Source organism: Phodopus roborovskii, unplaced genomic scaffold, assembly GCF_943737965.1.
Source record: "Phodopus roborovskii unplaced genomic scaffold, PHOROB, whole genome shotgun sequence".
NCBI classification, from domain to species: Eukaryota; Metazoa; Chordata; class Mammalia; order Rodentia; family Cricetidae; genus Phodopus; species Phodopus roborovskii.
In genome coordinates this window covers 17,605,174-17,630,378 of record NW_026126448.1, presented here as the reverse complement: position 1 = coordinate 17,630,378, position 25,205 = coordinate 17,605,174, and the positions used below count along the sequence as shown (strand labels likewise).

The following is a 25,205-nucleotide window of genomic DNA, read 5'->3' as shown; positions in this document are numbered from 1 at the left end:
AGAGATGTCTGAGACCCCAAGAGGCTGAAGGGTCTAGGGCTATGGCGGCAGGAAGCTTGGGGTGCTAGAGGCTTGTGGTTGGGTCGCTGGGGCTGGGTTGGCTGGGGAGCCCTCAGAAGGAGGCAGGAAGTCAGGGTGGAACGTGGGCGCGAGGAGACAGGTGGTGACTACGAAGGCAAGGGGAGCCGAGACTGGGTCCAGGCAGCCAAGCCAGGCCGGGAACATCATGTGAATGGGCCAGAAGGCTCCCAGGCTGGGCAGGTAAGGGGTGTTGGGAGCAACAGTCAGGGGCTACGGTGGGAGCCAGACAGCAGAGGCTTGCTTGCATCTGTGTGGAGGTTCAGGCTCTCTAGCTGTCCTGTAGCCTTTCTGAAATGCCTTGCTGGAGGCGGGCTAGGCTGGTGGATCTCGCCTCTGCTGTTCTGTTGGTCATAGTTCTCCACCTCACTAGAAGCACACTCCCTGGAGATCTGGGGCATGATGTCAAGTACCGAGGAGGCCACCAGCAGTCACCTGACCAGTTCCTAGTCCTCATAGGATAAGGTTTCTAAGGTCAGAAGGTGGCCATGCATCACTTAACCCATACTTCCTCAAGATGGACAGTGGACAGTGGCAGAGCAGGACCTTGTGAGAGAGTCATGGCTTTGGCTGGGCTCCTCCTGCCCCTATGATAGACAAGGTGATGAGATGGACGGTCTTGAGTGCAGGCCCTAGGAATCATCCTCTGATCCCCGTGGCAGACCTGAGTTGCAAAAACTCACCAAGGAGTCACAATCAGCATCCAGATGGACACATTAGAATTGACTTAGTCTTGGTAAGCAGTATCCTGAAAGGCAGACTCGTCTCCAGGGAAGCAGATGGATATGTGAGCGAGGCTTATCCAGGATGGATGTGTCTTCCCTGGGGAAGTTGGTAGTGAATAAGAATGATGGGAGAAGGGAAGGGGAAGGACTATTTTTATCCCAGACAAGGTACAGCTGGCTCAGGGCAAGAACTTCTGAACTTCCATCTGGAAAGTCACCGTTCCTGTCCTGGGAAGTGTCAGGACAGGATGTCCTTGCCTTTGCCCTTGTCCCCTCCTGCCTCAACCCAGCTGCATTTGTGTATCCATGTCGGCCTTCATGATTCTTGCTTCAGACTCTGAAGGGTAAAGGCCCAGAAACTCACCCGCAGACGCCTTCCATCCGGTCACGTTCTAACTCTGAACTTGGACGGACAGTCTCCTCTTCGGTTGACTTTCCAGGTTTCCTCCTTGGAAGTGTTCCTGTAACACATTTTCCATCTTGTCAGCATATGCCAGCCTTCTCCAAGGCCTCTCACTTCCTACAGGGGCAGGAAACACACAGGCTCTTCCTGTGTCCTTGAGTAGGCAACACCAGCAGTCCCCTTGGCTAGCCCTGTGCTGACTGACAGAGGAATCCCAGAGTCCCTAGTCTTTGGAGCTCACAAGAGTGGCTCTTCTCAAAAGAGCCCAGAGGACAAGAGCAGCTAAAGGGTTGAGGCTTCAGATGGGGGCTGGGAGAGGTTCCTTCAAGGGGATCTGGAAGCTTCCTGAACAAGGCAGTCCTGGGAAGGGCAGAGGATAAAGGCAAGGTCTCTATCCCGTAGTGCTACTCTCTGGGAACATGGAGGCAGAGACCTCAGACTAAAGTCAAAGCTGCAAGAGCCCAGGGTGTGGTGCAGTATAACACACACACACATACACACACACAACACACACACACACACACACATACACACACACACACACACACACCTTTCAGGGTCAGAGGGGGAGATCCAGGAACAATCCTGGGTTGGCCATTTGCTTGACTGTGTGGTTTATCTACTCCAAGTTTCAGTTTATTTATAAAGACACTGTAGCTAAGCCCTTGCTTCCAGAGTGCCTGGCAAAGTCAAAGGGATACTGAAGACAAAGTGCCCTGGGGAACACTGACACACAGTAGGTGCTTAAAGGAAGCCAGGCACTTCCTCTCCTTGCAGAGTGTTTGTTCACACCTAGACTTACACCTACTCAGGGATTTGGCAAGACAGTGAACCGCCCAATCCTTCATGCTTCTGGTATGGCTTGCAAATGAGTTTGCTTCCTGTATATAGTCGGTGTGTAAGCTCAGGAAGGCAAGATTCTGTTCTGAGAGGAGGGATCTGTCACAGGAGAGGGTTTCTCGGCAGGCGCCATTTTGCATTGTCTCAGAATGCTAAGGCAAGAATGGGGAGTGTTAAAGCCCAGTGTGGGTTACAAAGCTAGACCTTGTCTAAAAAAAAAAAAAAAAAAAATGCATACCCACTCATCCACATACCTCCCCTGTTCAAAGCTTCTCATGTATCATAGGGAAATGTATGTGTGCAGGTTCAGTCAGAGGTAGGATCCTACTAACCCTCCCAAGCACCCACAGGCTGATGGTGTTTCGGTGGAGAAAGATAAGCCCGAGATAGCATCTAGTAAATCTAGTAAATTAGGAGTCTTTCTCCTCTCCCCTAATCTTTTTGGTTTTTCGAGATAGGCTTACTCTGTATTGCTTTGGAGTCTGTCCTGGAACTCGCTCTGTAGACCAGGAACTCAGAGATCTGCCTGCTTCTGCCTCCCAAGTGCTGTGTTTAAAAGGTGTGCAACACCAACGCCTGGCTTAGAAATATGATTTTTAAAGAAATTGTTTATTTTTACTTTATGTGCATTAGTGTTTTGCCTAAATATATATCTGTGTGAGTGGCCAGATCCCCTAGAACTGGAATTACAGACAGTTGTGAGCTGCCATGTGGGTGCTGGGAATTGAACCCAGATCCTCTGAAATAGCAGTCAGTGCTCTTAACCACTGAGCCATCTCTCCAGTCCCTAGAAAGTAATCTTAAATGGCTGACTTCAGTGTGGGTCTGGAATATGTTGTGCTGCATTGTCGGTGCTTGCCCTGAAAAAAAAAAAAAAAAAAAAAAAAACTAGTTCTATGATGCACCTGGGTAGGTGTTGGAGCCAACCTACATGACCTCAGTGATAATGTCCCATGGGAGTTTCACACGGTAGACGCTGGCTTGATAAACCTCTGCAGGTCTTCCCCAGAGAAGAAGGTTGATTCATTTTCTCTGATCCAATATTTTCTAAAAAAACACTATGTTTTTTCCCTCTGCAATGGCAGGGCAGGGGATGGAAGGGCAGGGGAACTACATAGTTGGTATGTTCTCAAAGGACTGCCACTCACAATGTATGGTGGCACACCTGTCACTCCAGCACTCAGGAGATGGAGTGAGAAGTATGAGGCCAGCTTGGGCTTCTTAGCCAGTTGTTGTCTGAAGGAAGAGAAAAAGGGGATTTTGTTTTTTAATGGTGCTTTTGCGTTGGTGGTGATGTTGTTGTTTTTAATTTTGCTGTTATAAAATTAGCACGTGGCTGGCTTTGTTGTGTTTTTAAATTCAAATTCAAAACAGCACCGAGGCGTCTAAAGATAGCAGAATGTCAGGCTCCTCCATCTCACTTCTGAGCTGTGTCCCCAGGAGCCATCTGGTGTGCATCCTGACAGAGTAGACTGTCCCTGTGGTGACACTGAGAGGTGGGGAGCTTGAAGCCTGGGGCAGATCAAGGTTCAGCTTGTAGTTCCCCAAACCTTTGTTTAGTAGGAGGCTTCAGGCAAATTGCTTTACCCAGTTTCGGCCTCAGTTTTGCATCTGTAAAATGGCACGGATAGCGACATTTTCTTTCATAGGACTACTGTCAGAGTTACGTGAAATCATACCAATCATGCAAATTACCCGAAGTAATGATTGCCACCCAACCTGGGCCTCTAGATACATTTAAATGCAGGGTAACTTACTGGCGACAGTGTGCTTGGCATGATGCATCTTGGAGTCTCTCCCGCCCATACATGCAGCTCTGATGTTAGCTTGGTGAATGGGTAACAGTGGTGATCTTCATGTTACTTCCTGGAAAGTGTTGCTGTGAGAATATGTTGTTGGGAGGTACAGACAATACTGATCCAACAACAGGCCTTACAGCCTTGACTGAAAATGAAATGACCTGCCAAGGGACATCCTGTCAGAGAGGGCAGGCTACGTGCTGGGGACTGTTTTTGGTCTGCTCATCTCTGTCCTTTGGCATTAGACCAAAAGACTGGATTCACCCACTTAATTTTTGTGTATAGATTGGCCGATTCAGAAAGTTGCACTATGGAGAGGTCTGGGGAGACAGTTCAGTCGTTAAAGTGCTTGCTACAGCACAAGCGTGAGAACTTAAGTCGACGCCCAGCACGGAAGAACAAAAGCCAGGTACAGCAGAACATGCCTGACACTCTAGTGCCAGGAGCCCTGAGGGGCTCCAGATTCAGGGAAAGACCCTGTCTCAAAAAAGGTGGGAGGAGCTGGGTGGTGGTCATGCAGGCCTTTACTCTCAGGGAAGAGGCAGGTGGATCTATGTGGATTGGAGGCCAGCCTGCTCTACAGAGAGAGAGAGAGTTCCAGCACAGCCAGTGCTATACAGAGAAACCCTGTCTGGAAAAAAAAAGGGAGAGGAAAGCAACTGAGGAAGACACCTAACATCAGCCCCTCTACACACACTCTCTCCTCTCTCCCTCTCTCTCTCTCTCTCTCTCTCTCTCTCTCTCTCTCTCTCTCTCTCTCTCACACACACACACACACACACAGAATTGCAAAGTTGCTAGGCTGCTGGTGTAGCTCTGTGGGAGTGGATTCAATCTCTAGTGCCACAAAAAAGGAGGAGAAAAAGGGAGAAAGGACGGAGGAGAAAGAAGGAGGAAGGAAGAGTGACTGTTGCCTATGGACAGAAAAGCATAAGCTCCAAGTCTTCTCTCACAGGGCAGCGTCTCCCACACTGTGGCCTTTAAGATGCTGACTATGTGAGTAATTGTGGAGGCTGATAGATGAGCATGTACCATTGCTAATTTATATCTTCTAATGTGCGCCGACATGAAACTGCTATTTATGGCTAGTGACACCGATTTTCCATTTATGGTAGTAAAGCTTCTATTTCAGGCAAACGTACGAAAGAGGGAAAGTAGAAGCGCACAAAATCATGAGGAAGAATGAGGATGACAGGCTGTTTCAATCTAGATGTAGAATGGAACGCACATGCTAGCTATTCTCATCTATTTGGTGACTTCATGTGACCAGCCTTGTGGCACAGGCCTGTCAGCCCAATTGTTTGAGAGACAGAGGCAGGAGAATAAAAAGTTTAAGACCTGCCTTTCGAAGCCAGCTTGGTCTGCAAAGTGAGTCTCGAAAAACAAATCAAAACAACAACAAAAGTTTAGACCTGCCTGGCTACAGAGTAAGTTCAAGGCCAGCTTGAGCAACTTAATGAGTGGGTCCTCTCCTGCACCTTACCCTAGCTGCTCCGAGGCAACAAAGGTAGTCATTATGAACCAAGCATTGTACACCACAGGGTCATCCATGTGTCAGATATAATGTTCATAACAGTCCGAGATGCAGGCCCCATTTTTATTCCTATTTTGCAGATACAGGAGTTAGGAGAGGGTCTGAGAGTTCAGAAATCTGAACTGGGTGTGGTGGTTCAAACCTATAATCCTAGGACTTGGGAGGCTGCAATAGGAGGATTGTTGCTAATTTGAGGTCAGTTTGGTCTACATAGCAAGATCTTGTCGCAAAAAAATCAAGTGTGTGTCGGAGAGTGGGGGGGATAAGATGGCTTAGTGGGTAAAGGCTCTTACTGCAAACTGACAACCTGCACTGGATCTCCAGGGTCCACATGGCAGAGGGATTGCACAAGATGACCTCTGACATCTGCATTAGCTCCATAAAATGTCTGCCCACACACATATACACACAATCAATAAGTGCACGTAATAACTTCTTAAAAGCCAAGTGTGTGGACAGGAAGATTTAGTAATCTTCCCGGAGACCTTTTGTCAGTGACTGAGAAATCGTGGAATCAAAATTGAGTCACTGTGACAGGGACACAGTGAGCTGAGCCTCAGTAACACTAGACTGTCTTGAAACTCCCATAATGCAAAGTGGGCCCAGAGTTAACCAGGGTGGAGACCACTACTAAAATGCAGAATACAGTAACCACAGTGTAACCCTTACTGATGGCAACCATTGCCAAGCAGAATCAGTTCTGTGTTCAAGCCAGTCCCAGCTTGAGAGAATAAACCCATCTTGTAGCTAAGGGTGTAGCTCAGTGAAAAAGTATGTACTTAGCATGTGTAAGGCCTTATTAGGCACAGAACAGAAAGCACAAGCTAAGGCAAGAGGCTCACCTGGGCATCTCTTTCCAACAAACAAAAAACTTAAAAGTACTGGGAAAGATAGAAGGGTTGGTACACACCTATAATCTTAATACTTCAGAGGTGGAGACAGGTGGGTTTCTGTGAGTTTGAGGGTGACTTGCTTTACTTAGTAATTTCTCAGCCAGGACAAATAGCTAGTTTGTTGATTAGCCATTGTTTATTATGCCTGACAAGCCTAATTTTTTAGTATCATTATGAGGTTTGTGTGGGTATGCCTTCATGGAACATGTGAGACATTGACAATATTCAAATCTTCGATGCTTAAAAAAAAAAAAAAAAGGCAAGAAGCTGTTTTTTGTTTGTTTTTCAAGACAGGATTTCTCTGTGTATCCTTGGCTGTCCTGGAACTAGCTCTGCAGACCAGGATGACCTCCAATTCAGAGATCAACCTGTCTCTGCTTCCCTAGTGCTGGGGTTAAAGGCGTGTGCCATGACCACCTGGCGGGCCTATATTCTATGTAAAGCAGTGACCCGAAACTCCAAAGCAGTGGTGCATAACTCAATAGGTGTGTTGTTGGGGAAGAAAAAGTGCTGCCCCTGTTTTATTGTATAAGGAGATAAAAGAAGCATCCTAGACTCGGCTTTATGAGTTGATGGCTGTGACCAAGTCTACAAGAATCAGAACTCATTTTGGTGTGTGTGACTACTAAACAAAATTCTGGAATCAGCAAATCTAGTCCAGGGACTCTCAAGATGTCTCAGCGGGTCAAGATGCTTGCTGCCAAGCCTGATATCTGAGTTCTATCCATGACATCCACACAGAGAGAGTACTGAACCGACTCCTGGCACTCATATAATAAATTTTAATTTATTGTCAGGCAGTGGTGGCACACACCTTTAATCCCATCACTTGAGAGGCAGACACAGGGGGGTCTCTGAGTTCCAGGACAGCCAGGGCTACACAAAGAAACCCTGTCTCAATAAAAACCCAAATAATTTTTAATTTATTATTATTACTATTACTATTATTTGAGACAGGTTGTCACTATATAGCTCTGGTTGTCCTGGAACACAATATATAGACTGGTTTTGAACAGACAGAGATCAACCAGCTTTTGGCTTCTGAGTGCTGGAATGAAAGGCCTGGGCTAACATGCCCAGCCACAATAAAAATTAGAGATAGACTGTACAGTGGTGGTTCATGCCTTTAATCCCAACACTTGGGAGGCAGAGGCAGGCAAATATCTGTGAGTTTAAAGCCAGCCTGATGTACAAAGAGAGTTCCAGGATAGGCAAAGAGACAGAGAAATCCTCTCTCAAAAAGCCAAACAACAAACACTAGAGAAATAGAGAGGGTGGACTTACTTCAGATCTTTTGATGGCTTGACTCGTTATATTTTATAATGGGCACACAGTGCCTTGTGGACCATACACAGCTTTGAATTTGACCAAGGGCATCGCAAGTCCTAGTCAGAGATGGTTGAATCCATACCATTCCTGCTATTGAGCAAGGGGAGGGGAAGAGAAGGTTCGTTATTCACACTGGAATCTGCCCTCTGTGATTCTAAGAGCCCTGAGAACTAAATCTTCTTTCCTTTCCTTTTTCCATTTCAGACAACGAGAAGTTTACATTGTTGTAATGTTGGCCTCCTCATTTGTTTTTTAAAAAGTCTTTAAAAATCTGTGTATGAGTGCCTGAATGTGTCTGCATTTTAGAACTCACAGAGACCTCCTGCCTCTACCCACAAGTTCTGGAATTAATGAAGATGTGTGCCACCACACCCCTCAGTGGTCACATTTTGGATGAGGGATCTTCTAGTCCTGGTGCCATGTCTAGCTTCCTCATGACCCCACTATTTGGTGTAAATAATTGCATATGGGGGCTTTCAGAAAGATGGCTCAGAGGTTAAGAGCTTCCTGGGTGCTGGAATTAGAGACATGTGCCTCTACACACAGAAAATGCTTCATTCTTAGGAAGCAGTCCACCTTGTGTTTTGAGGCAGGGTCTCTTCACTGGAACCTGTGGTTCTATGGTTAGATTGGCTGGCCAGTGAGCTTCAGGAATCCACCAGTCTCCATCTCCCACTCACTGAAATTACATCATCATGTCTGGCACTCTACATTCGAGTTGAGGGTGGAGCTCAGGTGGCCAGCACTTTATTGACTGGGGTAACACCCCAGCCAGCCTCCGCTCTTTAAACTTTCTATTTGTTATGTACATATGGGCGTGCATATGTCATATAGGTGAAGGCCAAAGGACAAATTATAGGCATTAGGTCTCTCCCACCATATAGGTCCCATGGGTCAAAGTCAGGTCATTGGGACTGGTTGCAATCAAGATTACCTGATTGTCTACCCTTTCCCCTCCCCATAAGACAGGCTCTCACACTGTACCTCAGGCCGGCCTTAAAATCACTGCAATCTTCTAACCTCAGCCTCCTGAGCTTACAAGTATTTACCATCACTCCTGGCTTTTTTTCCTCATTGTTCTAGATAGTCTGTGTAGGCCATACTGCTTCAGACTACTTGATGCTGAGATAATGGATTTGTGCCACCAAGTTTTGGCTTTATCTTTATTATCACTTATTTATGTATTAATGTATTTATATGCTTGTATACCCATGTGCCCCAGAATGCATATGAGGGTCAGAGAATAATTTTGTGAGACGTGGTTCTCTCCTTCCACCATTGGACCCCAGAGATTGCAGAGGTCATCAGGCTAGGCAGCGAGCATCTTCACCTGCTGAACCATTAGGGTGGTCCCTTCTCTATCTTTAAAACAAAGCTGATGAACTACATCAGTCCATTTAAACTCTTCCATGATTTCTTGTCTTATCACAAATCCACCTCATTTTCTTATTACCTTTCTTTTTTAGTGCTAGAGATTAATCTAGGGCTTCATAGATCATATTATTGTTATTTTTTGAGACAGGGTTTCTCTGTAGCTTTGGAGCCTGTCCTGAAACTCACTCTGTGGACCAGACTGGCCTTGAACTCACAGAGATCTGCTTGCCTCTGCCCCCCAAATGCTGGAATTAAAGGCCTGTGCCACCACCACCTGGTTATTTATTATTAGTAGTAGTATTAGTACTAGTATTAGTTTAATGCGTTTTTTTAAAGACAGGGTTTTTCTGTGTAGACTGGCTGTCCTGGAACTTGCCCTATAGAGTAGGCTGACCTCAAACTCAGAGATTCACCTGCCTCTGCCTTCCAAGTGCTGGGACTAAGAGCATGCATCACCATGTCCATCTGTATAGATCAAATTTTAAAAGGGGTTTGTTTTACTTTGCTTTGTTTAAGTGTGTGTGTGTGTGTGTGTGTGTGTGTGAGAGAGAGAGAGAGAGAGAGAGAGAGAGAGAGAGAGAGAGAGAGAGAGAGAGAGAGAGAGCCTGAGTGGGTTTATATGCACCCTAAGACTGCAAAGGCTGGAAGAAGATATCAGATTCTTGGGACAGGCATTTCAGGTAGTTGTGAGCTTCCATGGGGGTCTGGGAACTGAACTGGTGTCCTCTGCAATTGTAGTAAGCACTCTAAACTGCAGAACCATCTTTCCAGCACCCCATCCCACCCGTAGTTTAAAATTTAATCACAGACTTAAATGGGAATACAGTGAAGAAACAATATAATTTGCCAAACTGATAATTTCTCTCAGACTTTTTTTCTGGTGGTACTGGGGATGAAACCCAAAGCCTCATGTATGCCAAACGAGTGTTCTCATACTGAGCTACTCCCTAGCCCTTTCCTTTCCTTTCCTTTCCCTTCCTTTCCCTTCCCTTCCCTTCCCTTCCCTTTCCATTCCTTTACTTTTCTTGATTCCTTGAGACCTAATCTCATTATCACGATGTAGACCAAGCTGGCCTGGAACTCACAAAGAACTGCTTTCCTTTGTCTCCTGAGTGCCACCATGCTTGGCTGTCAATTCTTACCTTTTATGATTCTTTTTTTCATTTTTTTAGGTTCCTAAGACAGAGCCTATTGTAGCCCAGGCTAGTCTCGAACTCTCTATGTAGTAGGGGATGATAAACTACTGATCTTCCTGCTTCCGTCTTGCAAGTACTGGAATTATAGGCATATGCCACCAAGCCTGGCTCTATGTCTGGTTTTGATTTTAATTTTAAGGTAGAGTCTTTTTAAGTTGTCCAGGCTGGCCTCAAACTTCAAGGGCCCAGCCTTTACTCTCCAAATTATCTCAGCTAACTTACATGTCTCTCAGTCTTTTTTAAATTTTTTTTTTAACTTTATTTGTATTAGTGTTCTGCCATGAGTTTCAAGTCCCTTGGAACTGGAGTTACACACAGCGGTGAGCTGCCATGTGGGTGCTGGGAATTGAACCTGGGTCCTCTGGAAGAGCAGCCAGTGCTTTTAACCCTGGAGCTATCTCTCCAGACCCTCTCAGTTCTTTTATTGTCATAAATTTTCTTCTGTTTTGAGACAGTCTGTGCGTTTTGTCTGTATGTATGTTTGTCCACCGTGTGCCACAGGAGGCTGGAAGAGGGTAGATCTCGTGGAGCTGGAGTTCCACATGGGTGTGAACTATTATGTAGGTGCTGGGAATCAAATCCCTTGGGAGAGCAACCAATGCTTTAACCAGGGAACCGTCTCTCCACCTCTTTTAAAAATATTTATTTTACTATTAACTCTGTGTGTGTGAGGGGGGAGAGTCAGTATGTGAATGTGAGTATGGAAGGCAGAGGCGTGGGGTCTTTCTGGAGCCAGAGTTACAGGCAGTGGCGAGCTTCCCATTGTGGGGGCTGGGGACTAAACTGCAAAAAACAGCATGGTTTTTCAGCATTGTGCCATCTCTGTGGTCCCAGATAGGTTTTGTGAGTTAGCTCAGGCTAGCCTCACACTCTTGATCTTTCCCCAACAATCCAATTTACAACTTCATGCCATTAGCACACCTCTTTTCATTTCATTTATTTATTTATTTGGGTTTTTCAAGACAAGGTTTTTCTGTGTAGACCAGGCTGGCCTCGAACTCACAGAGATCCATCTGCTTCTGCCTCCTGAGTGCTGGGATTAAAGGTGTATGCCACCACTGTCTGGATTCTTTTTATTCTTTAAAGTTATTTTTATTTTATGTGTCTGTGTGCTGCTTGTGTGCCTGTGCCCATGGAATGTGGAAGATGGGATATTTGCTCTCTTGGAACTGAAGTTAGATGTCTGTGAGCTCAGAGTAGGTTCTAGGACTCAAACCCAGTTCCTTTGGAAAAGCAACACTGAGCCGTGTCTCCAGGCCCTATATCATTCTTCTTCTTCTTCTTTTTGAAATGATTTATTTGTTTTTACTACATGCTCATTGGTGTTTTGCCTGCATGTATGTCTGTGTAAGGATGTCAGATTCCCTGGAACTGGAATTACAGATAGTTGTGAGCTGCCATGTGGGTGCTCAGAATTGAACCCAGGACCTTTGGAAGAGTAGCCAATGTTTTCAACCACTGAGCCATCTCTCCAGTCCCCTGCATCACTCTTCTTAACCCCAAACACCCCCCTGTCCCGTTTTGAGACAGAGTGTATGTCTCACTGTATAGCCTTGGTGTAGACCAGGTTAACCTTGACCTGGTAGAAGCTGGGTAGTGGTGGCACACGCCTTTGATCCCAGCACTCAGGAGGCAGAGGCAGGCAGATCTCTGTGAGTTTGAGGCCAGCCTGGTCTACAGAGCAAGTTCCAGGACAGGCTCCAAAGTAATACGATAAACTCTATCTTGAGAAAAAAGAAAGGAAGGATTAATAAATTTGCCTACATCTGCCTCCCAGCACTGAGAGTCTTTCTTGCTTTTTCAAAGCCTACAAAAATGTCAACCCTAAGAGGCATGTACATTATTATTCCAAGTGCATAGTCCATCTGGAACTCTTTTTCTGGGAGTTCCTATTGCATTTCTGACCATGGTATAACTGAGCTCACAAGACACCACTTGTAGCCTGACGAGTCTGCTCTGGTAGAGCAGAGGTTCAAACCCAACAATGGGTTTGAAGGAAGCGTGAATATGTTTGTATACTCCTTTCTCTAGTCTCTTTCTGTCTAGTTTCTGAGGCAGGGCCTCTTGTAACCCAAGCTGACCTTGAACTCAGGTGCTGGAACCACAGGTGTGTACCACACCATTGTTCAGTGCTGGGGACTGAGCCTTAGGGTATGATAGGCAAAGCACTGCCCACTGAGCTTCACCCTCAAGCCCTCTGGAGTCTCTTGGTTTAGCTTTGTGGTCACGGGTGTTTTAGGATTCCTCCCTAACAGATACACATTGTGTAAAGTCACACACAGGAAGATGCACACTGTGAATCCTGGCACAGTGGGAGGCTATGGCTAGCTTAGCTGAAGAGTCATGAGCCCGATGAGGGTGCTTATCCAGCCCCGTTTTCCCAGACTCCCAGGTGGGGATGGATAAAGCTGAAAGAGTGGTAGTGGGAGACTTTCCAAGCTCTAGTAAACTAAACTAACTGTGTGTAAGGTAATGAGGTAGGGATGCTGAGCCTCAGTGACATGAGGAAAAACAAGGCTTCCAAGAATAGTTTCAACCAAGTCAGGCACACTGCTATTATCTTACTGTATTTGTTTTAGGTTTTGTTTGTTTGGTTTTTGGTTTTTCTTTTCTTTCTTTCTTCTCTTCTTCTTTCTTTTGTTTTTTGTTTTGTTTTGCTTTTAAGAGACATGATTTCTCTGTGTAACAGCCCCAGATGTCCTGGAACTAGCTCTGTAGACCAGGCTGGCCTAGAACTCACATAGATCTGCCTGCCTTTGCCTCCCAAGCGCTAGGATTAAAGTCGTGTGCCACCACTGCCCAGTGGGTTTTGGTTTTTCAAGTCTGGGTTTCTCTGTATAGCCTTGGCTGTCCTGGAACTCACTCTGTACACCAGGCTGTCTTAGAACCCAGAGAGATCCACTTGCCTTTGGCTCCCAAGTGCTGACACCACCGCCTGGCTTTGTTTTAGGTTTTTGCCTTTGGTTTGTTTTGTTTCTGTGACAGGATTTCTTGGAACCCAGGCTGGTCTTGAATTCCTCATGTAGTGAGGAATGACCTTGAACTTCTGATCCTCCTGCCTCTACCTTCCACATGCCAGGATTGAAGACATGCATGGCAATGTCTGGAACACAGCTAATATTGGAACATAGGCCTTCCAGAATTTCAAGCATTCCTTCTGAATTCTGCTAACCCGAAACCTCCCCTGCCACATCCACACAGCATACATTAGCAAGTTTTGTTTTGCCCAGCCTCAGATGTGTGGCTTTCGGCAGGCTGCTCTGGGGTTTGCTTTGATCATCTAAAATCAGAAGTCAAAAATTGGGTATGACAGTGTGTGCCCAAATGCTCACGGTGCTCAGCGGAAGGATCAGAGCCCCAGGCCTGCTGGGCGGTGCAGTGAGACCCTGTCTGAAAAATAAACACATACATAAATAAAATCGGGGGTGAGGTCTGATGGTTTCGAAGCCTCTGCTGGTGGGAGAATCGGTGCTTAGCCCCCACATCGGCAGGCAGGTGACACACAGTTTCTATTCCTGATCAACTGCTGTCCATCAAGGGGGTAGAAGAGACGAGCTGGCGAAATGGCTCAGCTGTTCATAGTGCTTGCTGCTCTTTCACAGGACTGGGCTCAAGTCGGGGCTCAACCTGCTGTCATTTCAGTCGTAGGGGATCTGAAGGCTTCCATGGGCACCTGCATGTGTGTGTATGCACACACACAGAGAAGCATGCAAATATAAATAATAATAATACCTTTTTTAAAGGAGGGGGGATAAGAGAAGCATTAATTCTGACGCTGAGATCATTATCGTGACACTCAGTGCTTGACCTGATCATTGTGGCCTGAATAAAACGTTGTAGGCTCCTGAGGAACAGGCACAGAGTGTGATGTGACATTGAGCAGAACTTTGCAGGTAGATCAGAAAGCCACAAACACAGGGTAGGCAACAGGGTGCACCTGATCAAGGTGCTTGCCACCACCTGACATCGAGTTCAATATCCCTAAGTAGAGAGAGTCTACTCCCAAAAATTGTCTTTTTACTTCCACACCCAAGCACAGGCTTGCTTACTACACACACACACACACACACACACACACACACACACACACACACACGGGAAAAAAGGAGAGAGAGAAATCGAGAAAGAATCATAAATACAAAGCCAAGAAATAATGGTTCACTGGGTGGTGGTAGTGCATGCCTTTGGTGGTGCAAGACTTTAATCCCAGCATTCAGGAGGCATAAACAGGTGGATCTTTGTGAGTTGGAGGCCAGCCGGTCCATAGAGCAAGTTCCAGGACAGGCTTCAAAGCTACAGAAACCCTTTGTTGAAAAAACTTAAGTTAAATAAATAAACAAATAAATGCTTAAAAAAAAAAAAAAAAGGAAAGGAAAGAATGGTGGGTGTTTAGAGAAGGCTAAGTAGCTCAGAGTACAAGTTATGTAAGCATTCGGGTACCTGTGTGTGCACCTGTGTGTGTGTGTGTGTGTGTGTGTGTAGCACAACAGATTAAAAGACTGAGCCAGACAATGGTGGCACACACCTTTAATCCCAGCACTCGGGAGGCAGAGGCAGGATCTCTGTGAATTCAAGAATCGAGGCCAGCATGGTCTACAGAGTGAATTCCAGGACAATCAGAGCCATTACACAGAGAAACCTTGTCTCCAAAAATAAAAAGCAAACAAAAAGAGACTGAAAGATGGAGTAGGCCTTCCTTAATATCAAAATGGTCAAAAGCCGTGACATTGTACACCTTTTGATGCATCCCCAGCACTCACAGGCAGGCATGCAGATGTCTGCAAAGTCAATGCCAGCCTTGTCTGCACTGGTCTACTTAGTGAGATGCAGGCCTCCAGGCCAGCCAGGGCTACATAGGTAAGACTTATCTTAAAAAGAAAAAGAAAGATTTGAATCTCCTCCTCGTGGTAAATCGTTCTCTGAGGACCAAGGCTCTCCAAGCAGTTCTGAGGTGATAACAGCTTTAGGGAAGGAGGTACACAGTCAGGGATTCCAGAGGCTTCAGGGGGAGTCCCCACCCTGACTTGATTAGAACAGGTCTACTCCACTTGCTATATCTATGAGGTTCTGCTTGATTTCATTTGACAAAAAGTTTCCACAGCTCAAACAGACAGACAGGCAAGCAAAAGCTGCTGCAGGCAACATTGTCACTGAAGGGTTTCCTGCTGGTGAGAAGCAAAAGTATGTTAGAAGAAACCCTCTGAAGGGTCCGGCGCTGTGAGTGGGGGTGGGGTGCGGGGGGGGGGGCTGGCAAAGGTCAAAGGTTGACTCCAAGGAACAGGAGTCTCTCAGCTTCAGTTTCCAGGCCTGCGCTGTAATTAGAAGGGACATGCATACTCTTTGGTGGAGGAGGGTGAAATCAAAATTTAGGTTTCCCCCAGGGTTTGACACAGTGTGTGATGTCTCCCAGGTAGTCCCCCAAAGTAGGGGACCAGCAGGGCTGAGGAGGCAGGAAGTGGGTAACTACACTAACAAAGGCGCCTGTGGCGGTTTGCCCTTCCCAGGTGGGAGGGTGGGGACTCACTTTGGGCCTGGGCCTCCTGTGAACTTACTTGTTGCTTGAGGGCTCAGCGTGAACCAAGTCAGGAACTAGAATCCCATGTTTCCACTCCTCTGTATACCACCAATGGGAGCACCTGAGTAGACAGTCTCAGGCATTCTGTAAATTCCAGGGCAGTACTCTAGGATGCCTGAAGCTGGGGGAACTGACTTAGGGGAGCTCCTGCAGGCCTCTCTATGTTCCTTCAGGGATCATGGGCTGTGGCTGCAGCTCAAATCCTGAAGATGACTGGATGGAGAACATTGATGTCTGTGAAAACTGCCATTATCCCATAGTCCCACTGGATAGCAAGACCACGGTAAGAGGAAGATGGGATGGGATGCCTGGGGTGGGGTGGGGGGACTAAAGGTCCTGGAAATAGCCAGGTGGTGGTGTGTGCCTTTAATCTCAGCACTTGGGAGGCAGAGGCCAGCCTGGTCTACAGAGCAAGTTCCAGGACAGCCAGGGCTATACAGAGAAACCCTGTCTCAAAAAAAAAAAAAAAAGGAAATAATAGCAAACCCATGTCCCCTGGAGTACAGTAAGGAAGACATCGAGAGAGCAGAATGGACCTTTCTAAGGTCAGGTGCACACATAGTTGGTGAATCCAGAGAGAAGACTGGAAAAAAACAGAAAGAGCAGAGGGGAGGGGAACCAGGGTCATAGAAAAATGACCCCAGCCTCATTTCGTACCCCACAGCTGCCCATGCGGAATGGCTCTGAAGTTCGGGACCCACTGGTCACCTATGAGGGCTCTATTCCACCAGCCTCCCCACTGCAAGGTGACTCCAGCCGGCCGGGTGTGAAGCATAAGGCCTGTGGGTGTTAGGCGGTTGGTGTCCATACCCTCTGCACCTACCCGCAGCCTTGTCTGCATCCTGCCCTGTGCCCCTAGAACTCCATTGTTCCTATCAGCCCCGGACTGCTTCTTATCGACTCCTGTCTTTACAGACAACCTGGTTATCGCCCTGCACAGCTATGAGCCCTCCCATGATGGAGACCTGGGCTTTGAGAAGGGTGAACAGCTGCGAATCCTAGAGCAGTGAGTATCCTTTCAACCCATCTTGCATGCGTGCTTGTCTGTCTGTCCTCAGCCCTCTTACATCCCTGACAGGCTTTGGCCTCAGGTGAGGGGTTTTGGAATAAGGTGGAAAGCTCTAGAGTGCTCATACCAGGGAAGTGGTGGCCTGGCCTAACCCGGGGCTCTGAGGGTTTCCAGTGGCTATGTAGGCCATGCTGATGGTTTCTGTGGTGCAGGAGCGGTGAGTGGTGGAAGGCTCAGTCCCTGACCACCGGCCAAGAAGGCTTCATCCCCTTCAACTTTGTGGCGAAAGCAAACAGCCTGGAGCCTGAACCGTAAGCAGGGGAACCCGTGGGAATGCGGGAGAACATATCGGGATCTCAGAGAAGGGCGTGGTCTTGGGCGTGGAGGATGTTTGACAGTGATGGAGAAAGAATTGACTAACAAACCAGGCTTGTTAGCTCAAGCCTTTTAATCTCAGCACTCTGGAGGCAGGGGCAGGCGATCTTTGAGTTCCAGGCCAGTCAAGGCTGCAGATTTAAAAAAAAAAAAAAAAGTCGACCAACATGATGGACTTCCTTCTGCCCTATGTAGCTGGTTCTTCAAGAATCTGAGCCGAAAGGACGCAGAGCGGCAGCTTTTGGCACCTGGGAACACTCACGGATCCTTCCTGATCCGGGAAAGTGAAAGCACCGCGGGTAAAAGGCTGGGCCTGGTGGGCGGGGCCTCGAGTGAGGGCGGTCACCTCCGGGTGAGGTGTGTGGGGGTGGTGGCCACCTGATTTACCGAAGGCAATCCTCCCCTCATCTTCAACCTCTCCTCTCCTCTCCCTCCTCCCCTCTCCAATCTTTCTTCAGGATCTTTTTCACTGTCGGTCAGAGATTTCGACCAGAACCAGGGAGAAGTGGTGAAACATTACAAGATCCGTAACCTAGACAACGGTGGATTCTACATCTCCCCTCGTATCACTTTTCCTGGCCTACACGAGCTGGTCCGCCATTACACCAGTGAGCAATGGCAGCCCATTTTCACCTGTACCCACCCTAGCGGCCTGTCTCCCCCCAAAGTCCTTGCTAGGGACCCTCCAACCATCGGTAGCACCTGACCCTCGACCCTGGAGGCTAATGTTGGGTGACAGACTCCCCTCCCATCCTTCCCATGCCAGTCTATTTCCCCTGTGCAGAACCTGCAAAGAGGTAGAGGCTGGAGGGAGGACCCAAGGTCCCCAGTAGTGACTGCCTTACTCCTCCTTTGTCCTTGCAGATGCCTCTGATGGGCTGTGCACAAAGTTGAGCCGTCCTTGCCAGACCCAGAAGCCCCAGAAGCCGTGGTGGGAGGATGAGTGGGAGGTTCCCAGGGAGACACTGAAGTTGGTTGAGCGGCTGGGAGCAGGCCAGTTTGGAGAAGTGTGGATGGGTGAGTGTGGTGGTCAGGACTATTTGGTAAGAGAGGTGGAGATGTCTCCAAGATGTGAGACACTGGCCTATTCAGGGCAGCTACTAGTTCAAGATTGAACAACTCCCTCACCTGCAACCCACCTTCAGGATACTACAACGGGCACACAAAGGTGGCCGTGAAGAGCCTGAAGCAAGGGAGCATGTCGCCCGATGCCTTCCTGGCTGAAGCTAACCTCATGAAGCAGCTGCAGCACCAGCGGCTGGTCCGGCTTTATGCAGTGGTCACCCAGGAGCCCATCTACATCATCACAGAATACATGGAGAACGGTGGGTGTCCCTGCTACGTCTAGTCCCTCGAGGATGCTGTTTTCATCCCACGATCTTTTGCACCCAGGGTAGGAATGTGCTTGACCCTCTGCTTTGCTGCTGATTTCTAAGGAAGCTTCCCAGGCCTGGATGGGACAGACTTTGGAAGAGTATTAATTCTGATCTCCCCTGGTCTGCAGTTTCTTTTGCCTTCTTCTAATTCCTACCTGGATCTCTGAATGCTTGATCCAAGAAATAGTGTATGGTGCCTGGTGCCTGCAGAGGCTAGAAGGGTACTAGAGTTACAGACGGTTGTGAGCCACTGTGTGGTTGTTGGGGATTAAATCCAGGTCCTCTGGAAGAGCAGCCAGTGATCTTAACTGCTGAGCCATCTTTCTAGCCCCAAAATATAATATATTTATTAAGGATCCAAGAGTCGGACTGCCTGGATAAAGTTGGTGCTTTATAATTGTATGGCTTTGGGCTGATCACACAACTTTTTCTGCCTCAAGTAGTTCTTTTGGATCTGTAAAATAGTGTTAGGGCCAGCAGGATGGATCAGCAGGTAAAGGTGCTTTCTGACAAGACTTACAAACCGGAGTTCAAGCCCTAGAATCCACATAACAGAGATAAAGCACTGACTCCTGCAAGTTGTCCTCTGATCACCACACATGTCCAATGGCATGCACGAGCCACACCCTATGAATTAATATATGTAATTAAAAGATAGTGGCACTAATGAAAGCAACTTCCCTGTATGGTCTCTGTGAGGATGGAAGAAAACAGTACCTGTCCTGCATTGTTTTTATGTGGTTCAGATTGTTTGGAGTGCAAAACCTGTCACTTTCAGGTTCATCGGCTAATAGGTTCTGGAAATAGCAAATGCGTTTTGTCATTGGTAGTTTTTTGTGTTTTGTTTGTTTTGTTTTTAAATTTCTCTTTTTTCTAAGATAGGATTTCTCTGTGTAGTCCTGGCTGCCTTGGAACTCTGTAGACCAGGCTGGCTTCAGACTCAGAGATCTGCCTGCCTCTGCTTCCTAAGTGCTAGGGTTAAAGGTGTGCACCACCACCAACTGGCAGTAGTTTTTTTTTTTTTAATTTTATGTGTGTGCATATTCGTATATGCTTGCATATGTGTGTGTATACATGCATTCAGGTGCCTGAGGAGGACAGAAGAGAGCCACAGACCCTGGATCTATAGTTACAGGTGGTCACTTGTCATGGGTGCTGGGAACCGAACTTGGGTCTTCTGGAAAAGCAAGCACTCCTAAGACCATGAGCCAACTCTCTAGCTCCAGGATTGTCATTCTTTTTCTTTCTTTGTTTGTTTTTTGATACAGGGTTTCTATGTATTGTCTTGGAGCCTGTCCTGGAACTAGCTCTATAGACCAGGCTGTCCTAGAACTCACAGAGATTCACCTGTCTCTGCCTCCTGAATGTTGGGATCAAAGGCGTGAGCCACCAACACCTGGCCAGTATTGTCATTCTTATACAAGGTTTTGTTTTTATTAATTTGCTTTTTGGGTTTTGAGACAGGGTCTTACTATATAGCATTGGCCTAGAACTCTCTACATAGATCAGGCTGACTTTAAACTTGCAAAGAGTCTCCAGCCACTGCTTTCTGGGTGCTGGGATTAAAGGTAGGCACTATTTTTTACCAAGATGAAACCTCATTTTGATAATGGACACTGAGAATAGCAGAGTTAGTGACTTGGGGATGTTCCTAAATGCCCCAGGGAATAGATATGATCCAATTTATGATGTCTGGTAGGAAGATTCTAGAAGAGTGGTCCAGCTGGACTGGAAAAGAAAAGGAGAAACTTTTAGGAGACAAAAGATGAAGCAAAGAGACTGAAGAGCCTAAATGTCTTTGCATAGGATCTAAAAATGGCTTGTGGTAGAGTGGGAAAGCCGTGTCTACGGGGAGGAGACACAGGCATGGCACACACAGAGCTTTGGCTGGTGTGGAACTGGGCTCTACTTCAACTGAGAGCAGGAAGCCTTGGGTCCTCTGCCCATACCCCATCTTAGCCCTCTGGAAAAGGCTGTCCCGCCCCCACATGTGGGCAGAGTCTTCCTTGCCACTGTCAGTCACTGCTTCCAAACCCTAGATGGAACGGAAGGGTCTAGGGCTTCTTCCTGAGCGATTTGGGTCACCAATTCTTGCTTTTGCTCACAGGGAGCCTAGTAGATTTTCTCAAGACTCCCTCAGGCATCAAGCTGAACATCAACAAACTGTTGGACATGGCAGCACAGGTAAGGAGAGTGGCAAAGGGCTGGGTATGCTGCTGGTCAGTTGGCTAAAGACTGATGACCTATTCCTGGCCTGCAGATTGCAGAGGGCATGGCATTCATTGAAGAGCAGAATTACATCCATCGCGACCTGCGGGCTGCCAACATCCTGGTGTCTGACACACTGAGCTGCAAGATTGCAGACTTTGGCCTGGCTCGGCTCATTGAGGACAATGAGTACACAGCCAGGGAGGGTAGGTGCAGGAACAAGAGGTTCAGAGCCTGCAGCAGAGCAAGCATACACAGGTGACCTAACTTTGCCTCCCTCTAGGGGCCAAATTTCCCATTAAATGGACAGCACCAGAAGCCATTAACTATGGGACCTTCACCATCAAGTCAGATGTATGGTCTTTCGGGATCCTGCTGACAGAGATTGTCACCCATGGCCGGATCCCTTACCCAGGTGAGCATTAAGGGAAGGAACTCTAAGAGCTATAAGGAAGGGCAGCAAATCCCCACTCACTTCTTTCCTGGCTCAAACTCAAAAATTTCTAGTTGCTTCTCTTCCATCCACTTGGGCTTGTGACTCCAGCATCACCTATTAGATCCTTCGACTCACAGCACTGGCTTCCATCTCTATCTCTGAGACCTCCACCTTGCAAAAACTGTAGCTCCTTGCTCAGTTCCGGGTTAGGGCATCTAGTGCCACAGAAGAGGACCTGGCTCAGGGTGTAAAACTTCCTTCTCTTAGCAGCTGGACCCCTGGTAGATTTCTGTTTGACTTCTTTTACCAGACCATTCTTTCGCTCTTTTTTTTTTTTTTTTTTTGGACAGAGTAGTCCTGGCCATCCTAGAATTTACTCTGTGGGTCAGGCTGACCTTGAATTCTTAGAGCTCCACCTGCCTCTGTGCCCCCAGTGCTGGGGTTAATGGTGTGTGCTGCCACTGCCCAGCCCTCTTTTCTTAAATACGAGATCAGAACAGTGCTTAGGTCACACTAAACCAGTACTAACCGTTACTCTGGTGTGACAGGCTTTCTTTTGGGCCACCAACCAGCTCCAAAATCATGACACAGAGATTTCTTATTAGTTATGAATGCTGAGCCTAGTTTTGGTTCCTTTCTGGCTAGCTCTTTTAATGTAAATGGACCTATTTCTTGTTATCTACCTTTTGCCTAGGGGCTTTTTAGCTATCTATCATCTATCTTCCTTCCTTCCTTTCTCTCTCTCCTCCTGTCTGTCTTTCTGTCTGTCTTACTTTCCTGCTTCCTCCAGTGTCTGACTGCGAGCTGCCTGGCTTCTCGTCCCTCTCTTTTTCCCTTGTTCTCTTTTCTTCTCCTTAGTTCTAGATTTTTTTCCTTCTACTTATTTTCTCTACCTGCCAGCCCTGCCTATCCCTCTCCTGCCTAGCTATTGGCCATTCAGTTTTTTATTAGACCAATAAGATGCCTTAGACAGGCAAGGCGAAACAAATGAAACACATCCAGGCAGTGGTGGCACATGCCCTTGATCCCAGCACTCAGGAGGTAGACGCAGGTGGAGCTCTGTGAGTTCGAGGCCAGTCTGGTCTACAGAACGAGTTCCAGGACAGGCTCCACAGTTACACAGAGAAACCCTATCTTGCAAAACCAAAAATAAATAATTATCAACTAAGAATTACATTTACAATGTCCAGTCCATTAGTATTTGGCAAATTTGGAAAAAGTAATCTATCCTTTTTTGATGCATCCAGAGTCTTATACCTAAACCACTTTCTGCTATAATGTGTATTACCAACCTAAAAATATCTTTTTAGACCTTTAAAACATTTTCTTAATAAGTCTTTAATGTTTCTTAACCTCATAAACTTTACATCTCTTGTGTAAGTTTCTTTTGCTTTTTTTCAAGTTTGGTAACAAAGAAAAAGATCTAACTATCTAGTCTTCAGCCCCATTAGAGACCCTAGAAGGATAAAATATTGCCTGAGTAAACAGGAAGTGTAGATAGAGCAAACAACTTCACAAACTATAGAAATGACAGAGGCACATGGCTTCCTGGACGTCATCCAAAGTCCCTCAGCAACATTGGGCATCCATCTTTGGCTTATAAGCATAGAGTATCTGACAGATTTTTCTGTGACACATCTTCATACAGTATAAATAAATATCCCACAATAAGAGCCCTGGCTGCTCTTGCAGTGGACCTGGGTTCAGTTTTCAGCAACCACATAGGCAGCTCGCACCTCTCTGTAACTCCAGTTCAAAGGAATTCACCACCCTCTTCTGGCTTCCTTGGGCATACATGTGATACATATACATGTAAAACACTTAGACACATAAAAATAAAAATTCTAAGATAAGCATGGTGGTGCATGCCTTTAATCCTAGCATTGGGAGGCAGAAGCAGGCAGATCTCTGAGTTCAAAGCTAGCCTGATCTAAATAGTAGGTTCCAGGATAGTCAAGTCTACACAGAGAAATCCTGATTCAAAACACCAAAGGAGCTGGGTGGTGGTGATGCACGCCTTTAATCCCAGCACTCGGGAGGCAGGGGGAGGTGAATCTGTGAGTTTACAGCCAGCCAGAAGAAACTCCAAAGCTACAGAGAAACCATGCCTCAAAAAAACCAAAAAAATAAAGAAGGATAAAAAATTGTTCTTGGGCCTTTACACAGGTGCACATACATATCACACACAAAACTGGTAATAATTAAATTAATAAAGTAACTTTTGTTGTTTTTCAAGACAGGGTTTCTCTGTCCTGGAATTTGGTCTGTAGACTAGGTTGGTCTCGAACTCACAGAAATCCAACTATCTGTGCTTCCCCCGTGCTGGGATCAAAGGTGTGGGACACCACTGCCTGGCTCTAATAAAATATTTTTTTAAGCTGCATGGTGGTGGCAAATACCTTTATCCCAACACTGGGAGGGAGAGGCAGGTAAATCTCTGAGTTTGAGTCCAGTCTGGTTCCAGGACAGCCAGGGCTACACAGAGAAACCTTGTCTTGTTAAGCCAGAGTAAATAAATAAAAATAAGAAAATAAAAAGGAGGAAGTTTGTGGGCATGGTGGTACAGCTTTAATCCTAGAATTTGAGAAGCAGAAACAGGCAGATCTTTAGTTGAGGTCAGGCTGATTTTCATAATGAGTTTCAGACCAGCCAGGGTTGCATAGTGTGACAGTCTTAAAGAGAGCAGAGGAGAGGGAGGATGGCAAAGGTTCATTTAGGTTTACAGGTTCAGAGGTTCCATTTCATTGATTTTCTTGGGGAGCAGTTCTGGTGAAGGCACATGGTGGAGCCAACTGCTCACCTCATAGCAGGAAGGAAAGAAAGGAAGAGGAGGGCTGTGGTCTCAGCATGTCCCTCAAGAGAACATCCATAATGACCTCACTTCCATCCCCATATTTCTCACTGTCCCTGTCTATGTCTCTCCTTTTTAGGCAATTCATTAGGTAGAGCAGGATAGGCTTGAACTCATATGAATCCACTTGCCTCTACCTACTGAGAGCTGGGAATTCAAGGCATGTGCTACCATGTCTGGCTAGACTCCACTTCTTTCTTTTTTTCCCTCTATATAACATCTCTAGCTTCCCTGGACCTTGCTTTGTTCTACTGCCTTCCGAGTACTGAGATTAAAGATGTGTGTCACCATAACTAATTTAGACCCCACTTCTTAAAGGTCCTACTATATCCAATTAGTGCATGAGTTGGGCACCAGGCTTTCTAACATGGGGAGTCATTCAACATCTAAACTATAGGCTGGGGTTGTAGCTCAGTGATGGAGTGCTTATCTAAAGTGCATAAAATCTCATATTCAGTTCCAAGTACTACAAAAATAGATAGGTGGATTGATGGATGGATAGATAGGAAAGAAACCAATTTAGCATCTGCCTCACTCTTGAGTTCCCAAAGCTTAAAGACTTGATGTTCTTTTGTCCATCCACCCTCCAGGGATGACCAACCCTGAAGTGATTCAGAATCTGGAGCGAGGTTACCGCATGGTTCGACCTGACAACTGTCCAGAAGAGCTGTACCACATCATGATGCTGTGCTGGAAGGAGCGTCCGGAGGACCGGCCCACGTTTGACTACTTGCGAAGTGTTCTGGATGACTTCTTCACAGCCACGGAGGGCCAGTACCAGCCCCAGCCTTGACAGGCCTTACTGTCCCCAAAACCCTCCCCCAACCCTTTGCCCTGGCTAGGGCAGATGGAGTTCTTGTGCCATATCCGTGTGTCCTATGCACACATGGACTCTGACTCTGCACATAAAGCCTGTGCATGTGCAACACGTATGCAGTTCTTGTTTTGTCCACACATCTGTAGTTGTGTGGGTTCTACACGTTTGTCTTATATACATGGACATGTGAATCTAAGTCTTGGATATCATTTAAGGTGTCTCTTTCTGGACCCTTCAATTTCCTGAAGCCACAGAGGGGAGAAGGCCTGTGATGAGGGCATCCAGAAGTTCCTTGTAGGCTGCCATCCAATCTAATGTCTCTGTGTGTTCTGCTTTGGTGCTTAGCACACACCAGGAGCTCAATAAATGTCTGTTGATTAAGATTGT

At 46.7% G+C, this 25,205-nt stretch overlaps 1 protein-coding gene across 1 annotated transcript; it reads left to right on the top strand.

Moving 5' to 3' along the window:
* Nucleotides 1-131: 131 nt before the first annotated feature.
* On the top strand, nt 132-25,205 carry Lck (LCK proto-oncogene, Src family tyrosine kinase). Its single transcript, XM_051188881.1, has 13 exons — nt 132-261; nt 15,920-16,029; nt 16,411-16,492; nt 16,662-16,752; nt 16,968-17,066; nt 17,326-17,429; nt 17,589-17,738; nt 17,995-18,147; nt 18,276-18,455; nt 20,614-20,690; nt 20,767-20,920; nt 20,998-21,129; nt 24,592-25,205. The coding sequence occupies exons 2-13, from the start codon at nt 15,925-15,927 to the stop codon at nt 24,792-24,794; spliced, it is 1,530 nt and encodes a 509-aa protein (XP_051044838.1). The 5' UTR covers nt 132-261; nt 15,920-15,924; the 3' UTR covers nt 24,795-25,205.

What these genes read in the sequence shown, in the direction of transcription:
- Lck (XM_051188881.1), top strand. Translation starts at nt 15,925, where the DNA reads ATGGGCTGTGGCTGCAGCTCAAATCCTGAAGATGACTGGATGGAGAAC. An exon ending in CAGCTGCGAATCCTAGAGCA is followed by an intron (nt 16,753 to 16,967) that starts GTGAGTATCCTT and finishes TCTGTGGTGCAG; the next exon opens with GAGCGGTGAGTGGTGGAAGG. An exon ending in TGAGTACACAGCCAGGGAGG is followed by an intron (nt 20,921 to 20,997) that starts GTAGGTGCAGGA and finishes GCCTCCCTCTAG; the next exon opens with GGGCCAAATTTCCCATTAAA.